Below are 23,107 nucleotides of genomic sequence, written 5' to 3' on the forward strand. Positions count from 1 at the left end.
AATCTAAGCACTGGGACTCCTCGTCTGACAGTCAGCTTTTTTTAACTTTGTCACTCTCCTTAGCAGGAATTGCGGAGAACTAATAGTAAAAGAGCTTTGTGTGTTTTTGCTTCTGTAGAGGCTCTCAGGAAAGCAATGCACAGACCCAGAAATGGATTGTAAAGATGAATTTGACTCGGCACAGTGAGGATGTGCTGCTGAAAGGCACCCCGACTGACTGAAATTTCTTAGCGGAGAGGACAGGTTACAAGAGGCAGCTATTCTTCAGCTGTGGAGCTGTTTATTTTTGAAGAAAAGAAAAACCTCTTTCTTTGGGAATTGCTGCCCCCGGTTCTGCCTCTGCTGCTCTCTCATGCACTCGGCGTGCTCTTTGTGAAGCTGAGTGTTGGCACACACACTTTGCGAAGGTACACCGCTGCTGACAGAGCAGATAGGTGACAGGAATGGAGCGCTTCTTGGGCTTTGTCAAGCAGATAAGGAGGTCCAGGAGACGGAAAGGGAAAAAGTATCGACCTGAGGAGGATTACCACGAGGGGTACGAAGATGTCTATTATTATGCCTCTGAGCACCTGCAAAGTAAGTGTTCTTGATAGCATGTGAGTGTGTTTTTTTTAATGCGAGTATCTAAAGAGAAGGGGGGGATGTCGCACAGTCATTGTGCCCTTTGTTGTTGTATGGTACATCACCATAGGGATATCAAAGTCATGCGTCTTCTTGTTTTGGGAAAGGAGGAGCTCATTATTAAGTACACTATGGGAAATCAAGGACTGCATGCTGTTTGAGTTGTTTATAACCCTAAAAAAACCCTAAAGCTCATGCCTATTCTTGATGATGCATTTGTTTTTTTTCAAGAAAGAATAGCAAATACATGCTGTACACAGTAATTCATTGTTCAGTAGCTGTAATGTTGACAAATAAGATTTATATTCCTTGCTCTTAGACTGTGACCTTTTGTTCAGTCAGACTGGCTTAAATAAGCAGTATATTTTGGCATTTCGGTGCAGAACCTGACATTAAGACTAGACTCTCTTTTCTGTTTGGAGGCAAAAGTAGTTAGTACGTAATATGGACTATAAGAACTGGATAATAGATCATTTGTGTCTCTTCACCTTTAATGAAACATTCCTTCAGCTGTGTTTTTCTTCCTGAAGTGCTGTTTGTAGAGTTTATTAAAGGGTTTGTTGAGTATTCCGTAAGAGATTTTTGCAAATTGCTCACAGCCAAAAGGTTCTTTGACTGTGGAAGCATTCAGAAATTGAATCACTCAGGCTAATGTTTTTCTGTTGTGCTTGAAAGCAGAAGGTATCTAATGGTAGAGGGGTGAGCTCTAGCCTATAATTTACATTTCTGCAGTAGTGTGGAAGTCAGGTCTTCCCTCTGAGTGATTTACACCCATCTCTGCCTAGTGACTGCAGGTGTGGACAGAGGCTAATTATTCAACAAAACAAATGTCCAACTCAGAGTAGGTCTCAGGGATTAATAATGCAGCAGTCTTCCTGCAGGGATCCTTTAGTGAGTAACTGTCAACCCTGATCTCTGATTCTTCAAGTTCCTGTGAGTTTGAATTGACTGGGGCATGCTGAAAACCTCAGCTGCTACACTTTGAGATTTGTAGTCAAGATACCCTTGAATTCTACACACCCAGACGCTATAGTTCAGGCAGTCAAAATCCACTCTAGTCCTAATCCTGACTGAGGCCACTTTAGGCTTCTAAACTGGATGTTGCAGTCATGATTCCTTGTGTTGGTTGGTAGAAAGGAGGGAAGTGGCTGTACCTCCAGTATTTTTCTGTTATTTGTCTCATTTTTTAAATGGTAACATTCATTAATTCATAATTATTCAGTCCTTTGCAGCTTACAACCCAGGTACAGTACGATTGTCCATCCATCCATTTTCTAACTACTTAATCCAATTCAGGGTTGAAGGGGAGTTAGAGCCCATCCCAGCAAACAACAGGCACAAAGCAGGGTACAACCTGGATGGGACACCACTGCCTTGCAGCACAGACAAAGACACAAACACAGGGACCAGAAACCAATTAACCTACAAGTATGTCTTTGGGCTGTGGGAGGAAACCGGAACACCTGGAGGAAACCCACACGAACACAAAGAGACTCCACACAGACAGCACCCAGGCCCCTGTGCTGTGAGGTGGCAGTGCAGACCACTGTTCCACCATCCCACCCAAATACAAATGTTAGCTATACAGTATATTTTATGTACGCGTATAGTTTATAATACATGACAAATTAAGGTTGTACTTCCTACTCTATATTTAATTATTAAAGCTATTTTATTTTTAAATGAACCCCTTTTCTTTCTGATTTCAGCTTCCCTTTTTCCCCCCATTCTAATTGTATTCAACATGACAACATAACTATATACCAAAATGTTTACCAAAAATGCCGGTACCTAATTTTATTTTTAGAATTTTTAACTCTTACATATTACTAAAGCCTGTATTTCTGTTTTTTTTAATTAAGAAAGAACCTTTAATGGCAATCATTTCAGTTCTTTTAAGTTTTAAGTTTAAATTTACAAATAGCAATCATATACCTACAGTATGAGATCCTTACTTGTACAATAGGAATCCTCATAAGCATAGTTAAATTTCAACAAATACAGGATTTTTAACAGATTTAAACAGTTACTAACACAATCTAAAGAAGTAATGTACAGTACAGTATTGCTTTAACATTGTACTCATCAAATATACATGATATGTTTTAGTATTTATCCTAAATACTATAATTTGGTGTTTTAAACACTTTAAGATTTGAATGATGGTATTTAAAAAATACTGGAAGTGACAAATATAAAACAGAAATTGGATCCATTTTACAAATCTGTGTACATCTCCTGCTTTTCCCTCCCTGTATGTAAAAGTGTGCACTAATTAACTTATTAAAATCTCCCCCTCTGAGATAAACCCTTGAAATGTCACATCTTGTTTTCAGGAGGAACCCAGGGAACTCAGCCCAGTGCATTTTCCTCAGTATCATTTAAGCACGACAAATAAATTATTCAGCAGACTCAGATTTTGAAGATTTTTTTTTTGTGAGTGCATGCCATAATTTTTATGTTAAGCTCTCTGCACCATTCTCTTTTCAAATAACACAGATGATTCCTCTGCTTTACATGTGTCCACGTTCAGTCTGTGGGCTTGCCTATAGTGCTGAAGTTTGTAAAATGTGGTGCTTTCAGCTGCAACTAGTTCTAACCCTTGAAAGATTTGTGGGGGTTAAAATCAGTCGTATTAAAAGCATGTCTGACACAACAGAGTGTAACAGGAGACCATATTGTCTTTAAATCCACCTTTAGACCTCAACAGTAAAGTTGACCCTTGTCTGAGAGTGCCTGCTCAATTCACAGGCTCCTCAGGAGCTCCTCTCAGAGATGCCCAGTAGTTCAGATACATTTGTTTTCCCTCATGATACAGTACCAGCACACGTCAGTGAACACACAGGGTAAAAACAATCCAAAACCAGCTCTGGACAGAACACTTGCTAGAAGTAGCATTCATCTAGTAAAAGCCAAGTGCATTTAGGATATCCAATATAGAGTCTGTATTAAGGTGGTTACGTAATGTAAAGTGCATGCAAGTTGATGGCTAAAAATAAAATAAAGTGAATGATTAATATATTACCAAGTGTAATATTAAAAGTACAGTACATCTGGAAAGTCTGTTTCCAGAGTAACACATGTTGTGGCCTTACAGACTGAAATCAAGAATCACATTAAATCAGAATTTGTACTGTATTACCTTCTTTTACACATTATATTGCACAACCTCAAGTGAAAAACAAATTGCTTAAACATTCTGAAAAGTAATTTCAAATGAAAACTTAGACTTTCTGTAGGCACTGTTTGTGTTCTATCAGTACCTGTATGTACTGTATATACAGTACTGTATATATTTTCCCCACACTAAAGCCCATATGAAATCAGACCTTCAGCTTGCCCAGCAGTTATGAAATACAGTACAGTCACTTAAACTAGATGGCCTCTTTCCATTGGTTAGAAGGAACAAGGCTCTAAAATGAAAAGGCATAATTAAGTACTGCATTTGTAATTAGGGGCCCTTGGGTAATTTGATTGATGGTAATTTTCCATTTAGAATGTTAATTGCTTTGGGGAAGTTGTGAAAACTTATTAGTAAACTAGAAACATAAGCACTTTATCAACTTTGAGGAAGGTAGATGAATTTTAATTGCTGCATTCACAGCCAGTTACACATTATTGCAAGCGTTTAAGTTTTTTTTCTTCAATATTCTCCTTTTGAAGAGAGTTTGGGGATTAATATCACCATATAACACCTAAAGTTATTAAAGTGTACTTGTAAATAGAAGGTACAGGGTTCGAATTCTCGGTGGGGCACAGCTGTTGTATTCTTGAGACAGGGTACTGTACCTTATCTCAAATGGCTTTGGCTGAACATTTCACTGTAGGAATGGGAGCAAATGTAAGTTGCCTTGGATAAAATTTGGATAAAATGCAGGTTTCCCTCATCAGCCCTGGAATTCACTAATACTGTCCATCATGTTTCCATCCTGAGTATCAGTCTTTCCAGTTGCAAGAAAACCCTTGTCCCCATGCTGTTCTGTAACTTAAAAAAATGTCATTCACACATCTCCCCTGGACACCATGCTCCAGCTTGACCCAGCTAGACATTTGGTTGCAAATGTTTCACTTTAGCATATGACTTTGTATCATTTTGTGTTGTAATTTATTAACATTGTATTAATTGCATTCGTTGAATTATAAATTACACTATCATGTTTATAACTTTGAAAAGGAGTAATATGCAATTTATGTTAGCTATCGATCAGTGTTGCAGGTGTTTTGCCAGCTGCAAGGGTTTTATAAAGAAAGGTATCCTGTATTATACTGTAGGTCTGTATTATTTAGTAGATTGAAATCTTCGACTGGTTTGAATCTACTAAAGGCTCATGATACCTAGTGTTAACTCATAAATTTTATTCCAGAGAGATTAATATACAAGCTAATGGAAAACTGATTCATTTTGCACAAGATGGGTTAATCTCTGATTAAATTGAAATGCCAGTGCAGCTGAATAAGCTTTGCTCAAGGATGGTAACTCTTGTAGCTTTGTGTTAAAGTGTAGAAGGCAATTGCCAACGCGGCAGATCAGTTTGACACTTTAGCCAGGGGAAAGGAAATACTCTCTTCCATTACGGTTATTAGACACAACTTCAAATGAGTGCCTGCCAGAGATTCATTTTAGACAACGCTCTTAACACATGCAATATAAAAGTATGGATCTCAAGACTTGTCAAAGGAAGCGGATTGTAATCAAGGTGCTTTGATATACTACAGACATACAAAATAATGAAACCAACCTGTCCTTGTGGAAATTAAAACTGTTTATTCTGCCTAACTGAGTCACAGCCTCCTGCAAGTTTAATATGACCAAAGCAAAATGGGCTCTGCTCTGCCGTTTGCTCAGTGCACTGTGCAGTATTGTAAAGTTGGACTGTTGCTCAGAGGGCCGGGAAATGAGGGAGTCCTGGCAACACGCAGGGTGGTGTGTTGAGGAAGCTGATTAGGCTGCTCAACATCGAGAAAAGGTTCTCTCGGTAATCACACCAACCGCACGCAGGGGAGGATGGCTCCAGAGAGTGTTTGCATCTGTGTGGCTTAGAAACAAGTAGCTGTTACCAGCTGGAGCATTAGGGAGCAACATGCACTGCAGCTCTTGAATTACACACAAACAACACGCCTCAGAGGCAGTCTTGAGGTGGCACTTACTTGTTTTCACCTCAGATTGGATGTTTTTTTTTTCTTTAGTTGTGTGAGAAAGGAGTGGATACTGTATATAGATGTGGCTATGTGATTTCCTGTCCGTCAAAGGTGAAAGCTGTTTTTTGTGTTTTTTGAGTCTGTAAAAACCAAAATTATGACTAAGCTATTGTATCGTAGTGATAGAAGCTTTGTCTGCACCTGTAATTTAGAGAATATTTGGAACAAATAGATTATAATAAATCATCAATCATTAATCAATATAATTTAGCAAATCACTTGATAATTCTTAAGAGTTCCTAATTTTTAATCAAACAAGCAGATGAGGATAACCTATTAGACTGACTGGGACTCAGCAAGGCCAGTGTAGGTAACCAGCATGGTGTCCAGGGATATAGCACTGTTGGAGGTGCCATCCTTCAGATAAGACATGGAACTGAGATTCTGACTACTTTCTCATTTGAGGTCCTACAGCCTACAACCTATAACCACAGTGTTGTGGTAAATTCTGCTCCAGGCTTGTACGATCGGGCCCACCTATTATTCCACATTAATTCAGTTATTGAACCAGTTTCTCATTTGTTTACATGATGTGCTGTGTAGTGGGACCACTGGTACAGAATAGCTACTGAGCGTCATCCAAATTGTTACAGCCCTTCCGTGGTGGATGAGGTGGGTCCCCGGTATATTGCATGATTTGTAATCCTTCGGATGAATAAAATGTAAAGCATTTATATTTGTGAATCTAGCTTCCAAGTCATACTTTTGATCTGCCATGCATTCTCCACTGTGAGAACCAGGCCACAAGTGACAGGTGACCAGTCAGTACAAATCTCATTTAATTCTACATTTTTAAATTTATTTGGAAAAGTGTTGGTTTGTTGGCCCCATCTTCCACACATCTTATTTCTGTTTACAACCATACAAAATACCTGAACCTGAAACTGTTTCGGGTCTGTTGATTTTTTTTTTAGTCCTTTTCAGACAAATATGTGACAAAGGAATAAAAATTATACTAATAATAATTGCTTATACTTATATAGTGCTTTTCTGGACACCACACTCAAAGCGCTTTACAGGTAATGGGGACTCCCTTCCACCACCACTAATGTGTAGCCTCACCTGGATGATGTAACAGCAGCCATAGTGCGCCAGAACGCTCACCACACATCAGCTATCAGTGGGGAGGAGAGCAGAGTAATGAAGCCAATTCATAGATGGGGATTATTAGGAGGCCATGACTGGTAAAGGCCAATGGGAAATTTGGCCAGGACACCAGGGGACGGCACCTGTTTACAGTATAGTGTCCCTGTCACTATACTGGGGCATTAGGACCAACATGAACAGCAGGGTGAGTACCTGGTGGCCTCAGCAGCAACCTTAGTTTTTCCCAGGTCTCCCATCCAGGAACTGACCTGCCTCACTCCTGCTGAGCTTCAGTGGGCTGCCAGTTGTGAGTCGCAGGGTGATATGGCTGCTGGCTGAATAACCTAGCAGACCATTGTTGCACATTAAGCAAAATGCTAATTGTTCACTTCTCTATCCACACATAATTTAATAATTGACTTACTTAAGTGAAAAATTATCATTACAGGGAATCTGAAATTGGAAATTTTACTTGCTCATATCCATATGCATGTTACAGTACTTACAGTACATATAGTACAGTAATATGAAAAGGTGATCAAGAGACCTACAGTATTTTAACACTTGCTGGATTGTTACCATATTTCCAAATGTGGTGGTTGTTTTTCCTACAACAATCTTAGAGTCTACAGGCTGGAGATATTTTGACCTTAAAGTAAAAATGAGGAACGTCTTTTGTTGTGTTTTGTTGTTTGAATAATTTAGTTATGAATCTGCTTGTTACAACACAAGTCTCACAACAACTGACTTACTGTACAGTATGATACCTTTTTTTCCTAAATGAAAAAACAAATTTTTCCTGCTAGAGGCATGGGAGACAGTAACTAAAGCTAGACATTAACTTAAAGGTCCATTCTCAAACTTTGAAACTCATCACCAGCGATTCTATAGGAGGGGATGGTCCAGTTCAAAGAAATGACATTGTCCTTAAAAGAACCGTGTCAGCAACCTTTCTGGGTGAATATAGTATGTGTCTTTAGCATTCTTCTATAGATGCCTACAGAATATGGATAAGAAGAGAAGGAGGAGATGAGCAGGTTAATATATAATGGACTCCTCAGTTCCATTAGCAGTGTCTATGAAAATACTTCTCCCGTTCTGTCAGATGTTTTTTAAGAAAACCCTACAAGATCTATCAAGGTTAACGATATAAAAAACCAGCATAGTAATTTTTAACCCTTGTGCAAAAACTATTAACAAGAGAGCAATGGGTAACTAGTCACAATACATTTTACAATTTGCTGGATTGATTCTCTGTGATTTTTAGTATGTGTTTAGTACTGTACATACAGCAGTATTCAGTGCTCTATCTGCTACTGTAGAGTAAATGGTGGCTAATAGGAAGTTCATTGCATTTAAATTCATACCGCACCAGCAAGATGTGTGTAAGGATGTGTGTATTATCAACACACCTTCCCATGCTCTTCAGGATGCCCTAAGGCATCCTGGACCTGATAGATTGCTTAATGACTGCAGAGCATCTCTGATTTCAGACTGCACAGCTATTATCATTTAAGCCCCTGCATAAATGGCACTTTGTTATGGCGGTCCTATTATAAGTGCATAACATTCAAATTACTTAACTGTAGTAGAGTGGCATGTCACAAACGACATTTCTCCTTCAAATGAATGATTTTGAACTCTTTATGAGGGTGATGACTGTGAAAAAAGTTATCTATAAAATTTGATTTTCTCTAATGTATATAGTGTATCCATAAATCCACATTCAATGCTAAACTTATTGCAGTTTGCAGTTGCTTTTATTTCTTTTGGTTAAAAACTGAAGGCAGGGCAACTGAATGATCCTGGGATGAAGTGAGAATTCCAACACACTGCTGCACATGTCCTCTAGAAAATTATTCATTTTAAATTCACTAAGTTTGAATTGTCATATCTGGATTGCAAGTTATTTAAATAAATGTTCTGGCCTAAAGACTTTCTAAGTGTTGAAAGAAGGTTGTAGTAGGTATGAGAGGGAATATTCTAAAGGTTGTCAGTTTAAGAACATTGCTGTAAGTGAATGCAAGCGACATGTGACCCATGATTATCAAGTCTCCTACTCTGTCTTGGCATTTATATTTCAGTGTCTTTTGTGTGTGAGCCTCAGCTAATTAATCAATGACAGTCGCGGCAAATGCCAAAGGTAATGTATTTTGTGACATGGGTTGGATTCGTCATAGGAAGGAGATGTTTTTCATAAGCCTTCTGTCTAATATTTTCATTTCTTGCAGGTTACAAAATCGTTGTCCGATTTTCGTAGTTGGTTCTCTGGTGCTGCTTATACAGGCAGCAAAATTCCTGTGCTGCAGTTTCATTATTTTAAAGAATTATATTAGCTGTCTAACATAGCTAGAGGGCTTACAGTGGTATGGAACAGAAAGTCACATTTACAGCTAACAACAATAACTCATCGTGATGAGTCTTTCGATGCAAAATTTCTTCCCACCGAACCTCTGCTTTTATATATTTATATATTTTGAATTGTTCACTTGTCACTTATCTCAAGATAGTTTGATTTCAAGTTTCTTGTTTGCTTGTAAATTCTGCAAAACATTAGGCTTGTTTTTAGCTTTTTACTGTATTTCTTATTGTTTAGCTTTTACCCTTCTAGAACACATCTGAAAATGAGTACTCTTGAATAAAAGGATAGAAATAAAGCCTTTATTAGTCTGGGCAGTATTAGAAAAAATTCCAGCCTCCAGACTTGGTGTCTTATGATTCAGGGTTCACCATGACAGCATTAATTTTGAAAACGGTATATGGCAGTAACAAGTGATTTGAAAATGTTGACTACTGAATACTGTAGAGAACCAAAAGTTCTTGAGCCAAATATCACTGCGACAGAAAAACTCGAGAGTAAGCCACTGATTTCCCATTCACTTTAAGTTGTATTTATTTATGAGTCTTATTTGTGGCACGATAATCAAAATGAATACAGAGAACGTTGCATATTCATGACAATGTTTATAAATGTGTTTTAACACAAAGATTAGAACGTATTTGTCAGAAATGCAAAGGACAACATGGACTGTGGAGAAATACTTGAAATACTGCTTTGCCTTTCCAGATTCAGATACTGAAGCTCATGTGGAATAAAGGGTAGGTTATCCCCAGATTCTTTAGGTGAATGTATGTACATGAGTAAATTCTGAGTGAGGTTGTTGGAACTCTTAACTTAAAGCATTAATTAAACTACATTTTTACTTTCATGTAGGGACACGTACAGTAACTATCATAACTTGTCCTGTTATCATCAAAATTCTTCTTATCTTCAAAATACATCATGCTGTTTTAGGGTTGAGAAACATTAATAGAGTGTACCCACTACATTGATCACAACATTGGAAATAATCATCTTTTATGAAGAATGAAAATTCTGTTTTAGCCTCCTTGATAAGCTTAACTGCTGCATGAATCACTGTGCAATCTGAGTGACTTCTACTTTGATGGATAAACTTTAGAATCACCTTAAGCTGTGGAAACAGCCTAATAACATCTAAAGCATGAGAAGAAACATAAAAGCTTTGAATTTTAAATAAGATGTGCTGGGCTGACCTGAGGGTTTTTTTAATGAGAGCTGTGTGGTGAATTTTGATTATGCCCATTCTTTTTTGGGTTATTTCCAGAGGTGACTTCAGAAAAGCCTTAAATAAAGAAAGATAAGTTAAATTTGATAAGAAACAGATGTTCTTGACAGTTAGGCTGCTGTATACAGCAATATACTGTATATATCTATCAGGGCTGGGTAACTCAAATTGTTTGAGCATAGTGCTGATAAGACCAGGGTTCAGGATCTTTCTCTGCTTCAATGACAGTGGACTGGATCCCAATTTGTTTGAGTTCACTTCCAATTATTGTGCCATCGCCCAATGTGTCACTTGGGGTGATTGGACATGACAGAGTGATGCTATATTCTGTACTGTATAGATGTGTGTACTCTACATGTGGTAAATATGGATAGCTGTTAGAAGCAGAGAGTTAAAGCAGAAGCAGGTGAAGGGACTCTCCTTTGACTGTGCTGAATGGTGGCTGATGATATAAGAGGTTTGTTGTTCTCTTCAGCTGGGGGTGTATAATGCTGACATGCCTATAGCGATGTGTTCCTGTAGCAGCGAGATGGTAGCAACTGAAGTAGAGGACTAGTCCTACCCAACTTACAGACTTTCACAGCATTTTTGTTTTTACTTCAGTTGAATTAAAAATTAGCTTTTGAAAGCATCATTATGTCTTTTGCACTGTCTTTCAGAACCAGAATCAAACCAAGACAGTTTCATGATGACATTTGTTAGAGGTAAGAACTGGCCGGGTTATTAGTAAGTAACTGAAAATGCTGTTACATTCCCAAAGCAAGTTCTTTTTTCCCTTCAAACTCTTTTTATTTCATAGTATGTTGTTGGAGTAGGAAGTATAACTGTTTTAGAGTTCTTCAAGTACTTGTTACAGTACTAAAATAATATTTTCATGCTCACCTGTGAACACCTCAGGAAATGAGGATGTACATAAGTAATTACAATATATATTTTGGCAACAGTTATGAATTCAGCACATAAGCCCCCAGTGGTCTTATTATACCCCCAGCACCTTTGTAACAAACTAAAGTTGCTGACTAACCTTTTTTGTATTCAATGTTTATTTAACCTCAGAGGAAATGTATTTAAAACTTATTTTACCTGGATGTCACTTTTAGTTTTAAGGATAAAAAAATTATTCTTGTACAGTTATTGGCTTTTACTGCTTGAAACTACTTGGAGAGCACACTCACAGCAAGCATCTTAAACACTGGTCAAGAGACCATATCCTTAGAGTATTTTATAAGGGAAATTGTGCAGCTGTGTTGGCTCCTATAGGTTTTCAGTTTATCTTAGACGTTTTTCTGCATTCACACTGAGCTACAGTATGAGATATTTGGTTATATTACTAAATAACAAATGTGTGTGTGGCAAACTTTCAGACAATATGGTCTATTTCATTTAACAAATACTGGGAATGATAATACACATGATGATACTTCATGTTTCAAGACACATACTGTATGCAGTATTTACTGTACCTTGGGCTCATGTTGTGTCCATTGTGCTTTTATCAATGTAATAAATCTTAGATATTGCCCTTGGCCCATGTCGTTGCAGCTGTAATGAGGACTGAGGTCAGTGTAGGGTAGTAGCTCAGGTGGAGGGTGAGCTGAATTTCCCATAAGGAATGAACTGTCTAGAAACCATAATGTAGCTGTATTTCTATAGCATTAACTCAAGACAAATTTAACAGTGCTGCTAAAATTCCAGAGCTTGCTTTAGAAAGACAAACACTGTGAAAGCCACGTTAAAGTGCCTCTGTGTGTTTGTCTTTCTAATAGTATATGGTGAAACCTTTGTAAAATTTCAAAATATTTTTAATGTCCTGTTTTTAAAACTGATATACTGGGACTACAATACATCAATACACTGGTACAGTCAATAGTTTTAATTGAATGTTACTACATCCTTTAAAAAACCATAAACATATTTGTGCAAGGTAATCTGGTCCCCCGAAATGTATCGAGTAAACCAACATGGGCAATGAATGTGAAATTACATTTTAATAAACACGGCCTATCACATAAAACAGTCTGGTTTCGATGCACAGTACAGGTAGATTTCCTTAAGTAAGTCTTGTACAAGCACACAGTTCATGCTTGAAGTGGGGAGTGTTGATTTTTTCATGAAGCAAAAAAAGGATCAGAATTTGCCTTTAAAATTTAGTATTGCAGAGTTCAATGTAACCAGTTATTGTTCAAGAGGACACCATGTCGTAAGAATATAAAAAAATGTTTGGTGCCTATTCTGTCTAGAGAGGATATGATGATTGTTGATTGAAGACTTGCTTGGACATACTGTATGTTTTCTTCTGTAGGACTAGTACCTGACTATTCACACAATACAAACTACCAAATTGTGTAGTTGTGTACTGTATTTACTAATTAAATTAAAACCAACAATGTACAGTACAGTAGTCTGATAAATGAAAAATATACAGTGTATTCAAAAGGTTGTTTTTTTTACTCCCGTCTAGGAATGTCTAAGAAAGCCTGTGTTTTCTAATGGATTTAAAATATTATTACTTGCTTACAGGAGCTCTAGACACAAAATACATTTTCTTTAGATATACAGCTGTATAGTATGGAAGAGGGAACTCATAGCTGTCTGATTTATTTACATTTTTTTCTAGTTAGGACTCCTGTAGTGATGTTTAAATCAAGATGATTAGATTGTTTTTTGCATTTTATAAAGTGGTATGAATAGATGTTTATACAGATAATTTTTTAAGTTAGCAAAAGAAAATGCTTTTGAATGCTAAGACTTGCACAGAATGATAAATGCAGAATTTAATGCAATAGGTGCTTGTACAGTGTATCAGTGTTTTTATCTTAACAGAGACTGTTTCTGTATAAACAAAGTCTTACTTCAAGTGAGATTTAATTCATCCGGTAATTATTTTTCCCATGATGGACTCTGTGATGCTTAATATAACTTTAACAATTATATCAGAATAATCAAGAAAGTATTACATTGTTACATTGAGTTTGTAAGTTTGTCCTGTTCACTTTTGGGAATATAAAAACAGTAGGCTTATGGACAGTTTAGTTTAGGATTATTTTTAATTTTTTTAAAGAATATTATAAGTAGTAGCCCAGAGCCTTTGTTGTACTCTTGAGCAAAATCCAGCAGCCATGTCACCCTGCAATTCACACCAGTCTGCCCACTAAACATAAACCTCCTGGGAAAACCTAAGGTTGCTGCTGGAAGAGGTGTTAGTGGGGTCAGTAGGTGGCGCTCACCCTGAGGTCTGTGTGGGTGACAGGGACACTATACTGTAAACAGATGCCGTCCTTCGGATGAGACTCTCTGTGGTCATTAAAAATCCCAGGGTGGTTCTCGAAAAGAGTAGGGGTGTAACCCCGGCGTCCTGGCCAAATTTCCCTTTACCAATCATGGCCTCCTAATAATCCCCCTCTATGAATTGGCTTCATTACTCTGCTCTCCTCCCCACTGAGAGCTGATGTGTGGTGAGCGTTCTGGTGCACTTTGGTTGCTGTCGCATCATCCAGGTGGTGGTGGAGGGGAGTCCTGTACCTGCAAAGCCCTTTGAGTGGAGTGTCCAGAAAAGCGCTATATAAGTGTAAGGAATTATTATTATTATTATTAAGATATTTCAGCTGGATTGCTTCAGTAAAATGCCCACTTTTATAGTATATAAATTATATTTATAATGTAAATGGGAACAAATATACGTTGCTTTGGATAAATGTGGGAGCAATATCAGTAACATTTCTGAGAGTATTTGTGTATTTATACTTTTCCACCTGATCTCCACACTCCTTTTTCTTGTGGTGATTATTTTTAAATGGGTGAAGATGATGCCTGTGCACATCTGCCTCTCCACCAAAATAATTCAGTTCTGTTTTGTTTTTTCCCAAACCCCGTTAAAGGGAGTTAAACAGTAAAACGGTAGAGATGAAGTAATTCATTTTGGAAGAAAAAAACAGTATTTTACTTGTGACTCATAAATGTCCAAAGGTAAATTACTACATGGACAAGTTTCTCTGAGCTCTAGCAAGAGATTCTGAAGACAGTCCCTTTCATCTACATTTTCTTATTTTTTTCCTTTTGAAAGGCTTGAAATCTATCTTAATCACAATTATAAGGTGCTTAAAATAACCCTTAATGCTGGCTAGAATGACATTTTATTGCTTCTATCATTACTTTAAATGTTCTAAACATTTCTTTTTAATAGATGAAGCCAGTCCTGTATGTACAGTATGCATAAACTTTCCACATCTTTGAATACAGTTTACAAAAATCAGTGTTTAACTAAGTACAATTGAAACACCTTCCCCAGTTTGAGCCTTTTGAATAAGAACATCCTTTTTAGTTGTACAGCCCATTGTTCTGCCTTCTTAATTAATATACATTCAACACCATACTAGAAAATGGCTGTGCATTTAAATAACTAGGCAGTGATGTTTAATATTTCAAGTCTATATGCTTTAATATCTTGATAAATGAGACCACGTACAGCAGCATGAGAATTACATTCATTAGCTGCTAACAAAAAGTACATATCGAAGGTTGTATATATACTCACAGTACTTGTAGTTCAAAGGAATGGTAATCAAAGTAAAATACCTCTATAACAAGGAATACATGTTCAGTGTCTTTTTAACCTCATGTGCATTTTAAGAGAAACTAGGTTAGTTCTTGGTTTTTCCCATTTAATTTAGTCTTGCGTCAGTACAAAGTACATGATAGCTACAGAATTATGAGAAGGGAGGGGCAGATGTGGATGTCACAAAAATATTTCCAGACTCTGAACAGAGCTTTTAAAGGCCACTGTATTTTGAGCTGTAAGGATCCATGCTATTGCTTTCTGACATTACAGGACCCTGATGATGGCTTTCTTCTCTTCTGTAAAACTCCTTTACCTAAAAGAAGTTGAACGATTGTATAAACGAGATAGTGGTTGGTTCTGAAATTCATAAATTCAGTCCAGCATGTAATGACAACCAATTTGAATTAGAACTCCTGCTGAATGACATTATGCTGACGCTACTGTAGGTGCTGTGATGTAAAATTCACTATTTGATGGTATTTTGACAGATAGTGCTGAAATTATTCCTCATAATTGGCTGCTTGGTCCTTTCTTAAGAATATGCGCTGTTTTCTGTAAAGTACTGTAAAAATTGGCCCTGTTGTGAGCATGAGTGTTTCTGTCTGTGTGCCCCGTGGGATAAGCTATTTCTGAGTTACTTGTACAATGTAAATGGTTATACGTGACTCTGAATTTTTATATACAGTACATAGGAGTTGCTACTTAGGTATGAGTATACATAAGTTGCAAAGTACTGCCTAATTCAGTGAGGACCTGCGCATATACTGTACGCTATGTAAATAAGGTTGTGGGAAAACGGACCAAGTATACTGTAGGCCTACTGTAGATATGTATTTACAGTAAGTGCATCTGGTTTTCCGGAACATAACAAAAGTTACAAGTTAAAATACAGTACTTCCTTTTTCTCATCTACTGTCTTATAGCATTTTGGTCCTAGACAGATACTAATGAATCAGCAGTGCCCAGTTTTGACCTTCCACTTGGTACACCCACAGGTTCTTATGTAAAAAAGGAATTAGTGTGTTCAGTCCTTCAACATACAGTAAGTGTCCTCTGTCTCATGTGACTACCTCTCTTTTTGGATAGATAGACCCTTATTAATCCTGCGAGATAATGTTTTGACTGGAGTTAGGGCTTTTTTGCTAAGTAATATCAATGTTACCCATTTTTAATAACAAAATAAAGAAACAACTATAACAAAGAGATCTAAATGTATTAATATTTCAGTGTCTTGTGAAGTACGATGGACACATTTCAGCGGCACACACATTGGTGTTGCTGTCCTTAGTTTAGAACGTCTCTTCATGCATCTTTTATCTTGCAGACTTGTGTTGAATCATTATGCATCTGGTTGTCGCTTGTTATTGCTAGAGCTGATGTTAACGGGTGCTTTGATTGAGATTAATGGGGTGGACTAAACTGAGCATATGAGAGATGTCAAGGAAGACGCTTGATGCCTTTATAATGAATGGCTGATGGATTATTCGACAAGATGAGGTGTTTTAGGGAAACACCTCATCTTGTATCACATTTTTCCTTCTGTCATCCTCCTACAGTACAGGTTTTTAAAACCACCATCTTGTCAGGTTTAGTTTATGGACAATCTAAAGAGACAACAACCACATACTTAGAAAGGCTTAGAGAATTGGTTGTGTAGAATGAGGCTCTCTGTTCGGTGGATGGTGAATATGGTTTTTTAATGTGCACTGAGAACACAAATCTTTGGCGGATCTTAATGTAAATTTGTTTTTTCCTCAACATTATCTCTGTCTGGAAAGGTCTGCACTGGGAGTGCTTGGCTTATTTGTGGTTATTGTCAGCAGAACAAACCGGGATTAATTACGCATCATTGATAGAGCACAGCATTAGTATGAATTGTTACATTGATCCAGCAAATGAATTCCAAAGACATGCCAGCAGGAACAGGGCATCGCACACATATTCAGGATCAGAATATCCAAATGTACTAGACTAGAGGACAGAGAGCTAAAATAGTAATGATAGTACAGAAATAATCTGGTAAACAGTCATACTGGAACTGTTGAAGCTCTGTAAAACATTCTAGGACCCTGGCGGTCCAGAACTCACAGGATTATGACTTAAATGTTACATCTTGATGGCAGAACTCGAATACTGCAGAGGTGTTAGTAAGTTCAGTAAACACACAAAGGCATTTGGGTTTTCATAGCCATTACTTATGCCTTCTAAAAATGCAAACCCTTCATTGACCAGTTGTTTTGTGAAGGTGGAACTAATGCGTCAAGACTGAGTCATTCTCTGCTTTTTTATAAATGTCAGAAGCACACATGTTGAGAGACATTCATATTTGTGAGCTGCTCAGAACTGAGATTGAAGTGCTGAAAAGTAGGATTTTTAATTGATGCCGAGATGCGTATTATAACCTTTGATGGCCACCTTCAGTGCTGAAATAGGGTGTTTGAAGTCTGTATCAAGCATTAGTGGGGTAAAAGAAAAAATTAATAACCAGCATCCGGACAGGTAAAAATGAAATATAGTTTTGTGGTAGGAGTTTAAAAATGAAATGAGCTAATCTTAATTACAGTATCACTGCAGTTATTATTTTTAGTGCAGTATTACTGAAGTGCATACAGGAGGTACTGAAATGATTTAGAAACCTAACACACTTTCACAAGAGCTTGGAATTACGGTGTATGCTCACTGAATAAAGTGTTTGAATATGTTACCTAGAGAGGTTATGTTATTTTAATGTTATGGCTCATGTTGTCTTTCTGTCTTTCTCTTGAGTTTGAAGTGACACAAACGGGGACGTGAGGGTGTGCAGTGAATACTTGTGAGGTGATGTGTGCATGCTTAAAAACAACACAGCTTCACAATTACTTAATCAAACCACAACAATGTCTTAGCTCTGCAAACCGAGAGGAAACTTACGGCAACATGAAGTTGCTTAGACAATCAAGGTTGAGCTGACAGGGACATACCAGTTATATTGATCACTTACACAGCAACACTTGAATAAACCATGTGACCTTCACTGTGCATGACATTTCAGCAATCTTGAGAGAGGTTTGACTGAGAATGATGAAATGATAACTTAGCCAAAACCCCAGCAATAAAACCAGCCTTGTCCCACTTAATGTTTATCTCGAATCTGGTAGTGCATTCCTGAAATGGTAGGTTCCATATACCACATATAACGATGCAGTTTATACAACGGTAACTCTGCTGGATTGTTGGATGACTGGTGTTTTACTTTTTATGTGGAATTTGCAGTGTTCCCACTGGCATCTTCTCGGTCCCAAGGGGAAATCCAAAATAGGAAGGGACAGTGTTACTGAGTTTAGCCAATGAAGTAAAAGCCACCTGTCTTTCCCTTTAATTTTGCCCTGACCCCAGCAGCTGGGTATATGACCACTGTGAGGTCAAGGCAGACTGACTTAAACTGTGGCTGCCTCAACAAGCACAGGAAGCCAGTGCTGGGCTTCCTGCACTCTAACTCACTCCTTCACGCAAGGACCTTAGTGAGGCCTGTCAGCCGTTCCTTCCTTTCCACCCAGCCTTGATGCTCTTAAAGAGGCAGGAGCAGGGAAACTGAAACTGAGACAGTTGGAGAGATTAAACAATACAGTGATATTTCAGGCCCTTCAAGCAGTGTTGTAAATAACTGATCAACTATATGACAAGCTCTGCAGTGCTAATTATCTAAAAAGAAAGGCATTTCATTAAAAATGTAATCCCACATTAATATGTGAATATAAAATTGGGGAACATAGTATTGTTATATTGCTGGCTGCTGAGTAGAACATGAAACATGATACAAAGGAATTAAGAGACATACAGTACTATGCCTGCTTTCCAAGATCTAGGTCTTCCATTGGCTGGGCTAGAAACTGGGAATCGTTGTTTAACTAGGCTGAGCAAATAGATGCAGTGCATGAGCAAAATGAATATAGGCCAGAGCTGCCACTTAGAAGATAAGAGATCCTTTAATGAGGGCACGGATGTAGAAAATAATTGTCATCTTGTGCCTCGAAGGAAGTTGAAAATGATTATGCAGAAAGCTTTTACAGTTTCCATGGAGTTCGCCCTGGCTGTTTCGGAGATTTAACTTTCACTAGCCAGCAGCAGGTCACCTGCAGGATCACCACAGGCTGTTTTAGAGTGCTGGCCTGCTTTTGTCATTGTAAGTGGTATTAACAGATCTACTGAGGACTCTTGGGCTTGGCTAGTGTTCTGCGAATCCATTATTCATGTAGAAGATGACCTTCTAGCATTTACCACTTTAATAAACCAGTTCCCACAAATGCCAACAATGTTTTACAATATACATTATTTTTAAGAGCAAGCGGTTTCCTCTCTTCAGAAGATGCTTGACCGTATGACAGCTTCATAGCCTTGCAGATATTGTCAAAACAGAGTTTTTTTATATAGATGTGGTGCTATTTCTTGTCCATACAAGGTGTTGCCTTTTGTGACTTCTGTTTTGACTTAGTGAAATTTCTTTCTGACTTCAGGTCTTAGCTACAGTATGTGACAGCCTTGGGGACTGTATATTGTCTTCCCTGTTTTACAGTATGTTCTTTCTAAAACTAGGAAAGAATGAGCTGCACATACAGGTACAAGGTAGATTAAAAATCACTGGTTCAATCAAGGAATCTGGAACGTACCCTGAGGAAGCACAAAATGCAAACTAAGAGTGATTGCTTTGCATTATAAATACAGAAGTGAATAATAAAGAGGATATCGACAGTAAAAATAGTAAAAGGCAGTGTATGATGAAATGGTCTTTTTCACTGTTCCATTCTATAAATGTTTATTAACCCATTGTGTAGTTAGAGATTAAATAAAATTCATTTAGAAACAAACAATTTAGTAAAAAATGTGTCGTATGGAGAGTTATCCTTTCCCAGTCATAGAGACGATCTTGTTTTGTTACTTATCATGATGCTGACCTTGTGTATCACGATGCTGAAGTGTACGCGTGAATATGGATGATCAGAATCCATTGCATCTGCAACAGTAGCCTGCAGCTCTGAGCTCAATAAGTGCCGGCTGCCGACTCTAATGCAGTTTACTCTTCACTGCTCTTATTTTTAAAAGGCAATTAAATGTGCCAGTGCACTTTAATGTGTTCTTCCAGCCTCCATTGATTGCTATGCAAAAAACAGTTTGGCCCGGGAGCAACATGAGAGCATCTAAGATTTGTGACCCCCAGAGTGCAGGTTACAGAACAGCTCTCAGAGTGTTGCTCCCTGGTGTATCTGTACAGCTGCCTGATGAAAACTGTATTTGTCAAGTTGGGTTATTTGGTTTTGTTGCTATTTTCTCCAGACTTCTGTCTTGTTTGAAATCTGTGTCTCCAGTGAATACACATTTCTTTCCCCTTTTTCAGTTACCTTCAAACTGCCTGTCATGGGATGCTCAGTACAGTACATAAATTAATACATGCAGAGTATTGGTATTTTTTTACTAAATAATGTTTTTCCCCCATTATTTTGTTAGGCAGTAAAATGGCAAAATTGAAAAGACATTATTATGTTAAATGTAAAGGTCGTACATACAATACTGCATAAATATATAGTATTTTTCAATCAGTTTTCCTGCATGAGTTTCAATTTTCCTTACTGGTTGTTTGTAGGTAATTTCTTATGAGCTAAAAAGTAACAGTGCAACAGGATCATTTAGAGTCCAGTTGAAATATTTTAGATTGTAAACAAAAAAGAGTAATTGTACTGTACATACTGTAGACTGTTGTGTAAAACACATTCCTATACATGCATTCAAATTTAAGCTGTATTCAAAGATTGCTACATGTATTAAAATAACCAATGATATAATGTCATTTCTCATTTTGTGTTCTTAATTCCAGGAGGTATAAAAAACGTTTACAGTGGGGGAAAAAAAAGCTGAGAGTTTTTCTCCCCATTGTCCTTTCTCTATTAAGGCTGATGTGTCACAGGAAATTCACAAATAATATTTAATGTTGTTTTCTAATAACCCGACTCTCTGCCACTACCCTGGCTTACTATTTTAAGGTGAATTACTAAAAAAAAGTCTAAAAGCCACATATCCTGAAATAAGCAGTGCAGCTGGTAGTAGAACAGAGAGATGAAGTGGAAGAATAAAGCAGAGACAGGCAGGCAGCTCCGGTAACTGCAGCTTTTCACATCCCTGCTTTTAGAAGAGCTCCCTTTAACCTCCCCATGATCATGTTCACTGGGTTTGTTTGTTTTTTGAAATAAAAAAAAAATGAAGCATAGCAGAAAAGTACGCCTTCAGTTTATTTATTTTTTATTATGTTTTAAACAAATCACCACACACAGCCACCCTGCAGCCAGGACAGCCACCTGGTCCTGCTGTCTCTTTCTTTCCCACTCTCTTGTCTTGCCTGTAAGACCAGCTTTTAAAAACAATGCCACTAATCTCCAGTGTAGACCAGGTTTGATGCGAGGAAAAATGTATGTTTTAATTTGAAGTGTATAAACAGTATATCAAATGTATGCATATTGGACTGCAGCAAGTCATTTGAGATGCTTACACAAAGTGTTAAGCAATTTGAATGAGTTTGAAGACTTCATGCAATTATTGCCTCATTAGGGATTCAAACCAAATACTTTACCTTTTTGCACAATTTACTTAGTGAATGTGTCCCAATACTTGTACAGTAGTTACTTGACGTACAGTAACTAGGTTGAAAACAAAGTATGTTTATGTAATATTATCAAACTTGCACCCCATTATCCAAAATAAAATACATGCAGTGCTGTACTTCTAATCCATATTAATCTTATGATCACAAATATAAACTGCTTGATTGTGAAACAAAAATAAATTTTGGACTCCCAGTGCTATTGGGGGGCACTGTACAGTATGTACAGTACTACTGGACATGCTTCAAGTTAGAAGAAAGCACAAAATAATTTTGCAGGTCCTTTCCATTATCTTATGAAAGGAGACAGACATTATAAACAAAGGATACTGTAACTTGGCTTTGTTCATGTTTATGAGCAAGTAATCGGTTTTAAATATAGAATGCTACTAGAATATTAACAAGGGTTTAAACCATAGAAAGGAATATATTCTTTCCTCATACAAATATACCAATGATATTAGTTTGGGTTGACTTTCCTTGACTTTTATTCTTTTGTGTTCATCCATATTTAAGCACAAATCTGTCGTTAACAAATGTTTTGTTGACGAACTGTCCGTGTTCCTTTGTAACCACTCATTACATTGTTTCTTCTGCAACTTGAGGCTATTTGCAAAAACTAAACTTGCAGAGTGATTATAAAACTAGTCTTTGCAAGAGAAGTGTTTTATCGGCAACAACCCCTGATGTGACAAACAAGGTAAGGTTAGTTCTGCATTTATTAGCTGTTGCTATGACTCTGAAATAAATAATGGTACGCATTTTCAGTATATTCATCCATCCATTTTAGAACAGCTTTATCCAATACAGGGTTGCAGGGGAGCCGGAGCCTATCCCAGCATGCAACAGGTTGAAGGCAGGATACACCCTGGATGGGACGCCAGTCCATCACAAGGCAACTGCAAGCACAAGCATGTACAGTAGATTACAGAATTAACAAAGAACTATTTTCAAATGGTTCAGGAGTTGCTGCGGTCAGTGGACCTTTTGAGGAAAAGAGGAGGGGGGTGTGTGGAGAAACATAATATATTTCTTTTATGTTCTCTTTGTTGGACAAGTATAGAAAAGACAACAGAGTAAAAAAACTTTTGAAACCACTAACTTGATCAGGAACTGGAGCTTATTAGATTCCAGTCATGGTGCCGTTTGGGATTGATTTTGTGAAAGAACCCCTTTGGTGACGATGAAAGCAGACTCATGAATTATTATTTACAGTATGAACTTTATGACAAAATAATAAATAACAACAGGTAACGTGTTTCGCAAAAGAGATCTTCAGCTCTAATGTGTATCTTAATCACTGTTAAAATTAGTTGCTTTCATCTACAGTATTTTATCCATTTTCTAACCGCTTCATTCAATTCGGTGTCATGGGGAAGCTGAAGGCCATCACAGCATGCAACGGGTACAAGCAGGGTACACCCTGGA

General features: G+C 37.5%; 1 protein-coding gene across 1 annotated transcript in view; it reads left to right on the forward strand.

The window, feature by feature from the left end:
- The first annotated feature begins 443 nt into the window (after positions 1–443).
- grip1 (glutamate receptor interacting protein 1) overlaps positions 444–23,107 on the forward strand; it is a 179,822-nt gene continuing 157,158 nt past the window's right edge. Inside the window, exon 1 of the mRNA XM_088922593.1 lies at positions 444–576. Coding sequence (XP_088778719.1) covers positions 444–576 — 133 coding nt within the window. The remainder of the gene's footprint in view (positions 577–23,107) is intronic.

Source organism: Atractosteus spatula, chromosome 8 (assembly GCF_055471065.1).
Source record: "Atractosteus spatula isolate fAtrSpa1 chromosome 8, fAtrSpa1.hap1, whole genome shotgun sequence".
Lineage (NCBI taxonomy): Eukaryota > Metazoa > Chordata > Actinopteri > Semionotiformes > Lepisosteidae > Atractosteus > Atractosteus spatula.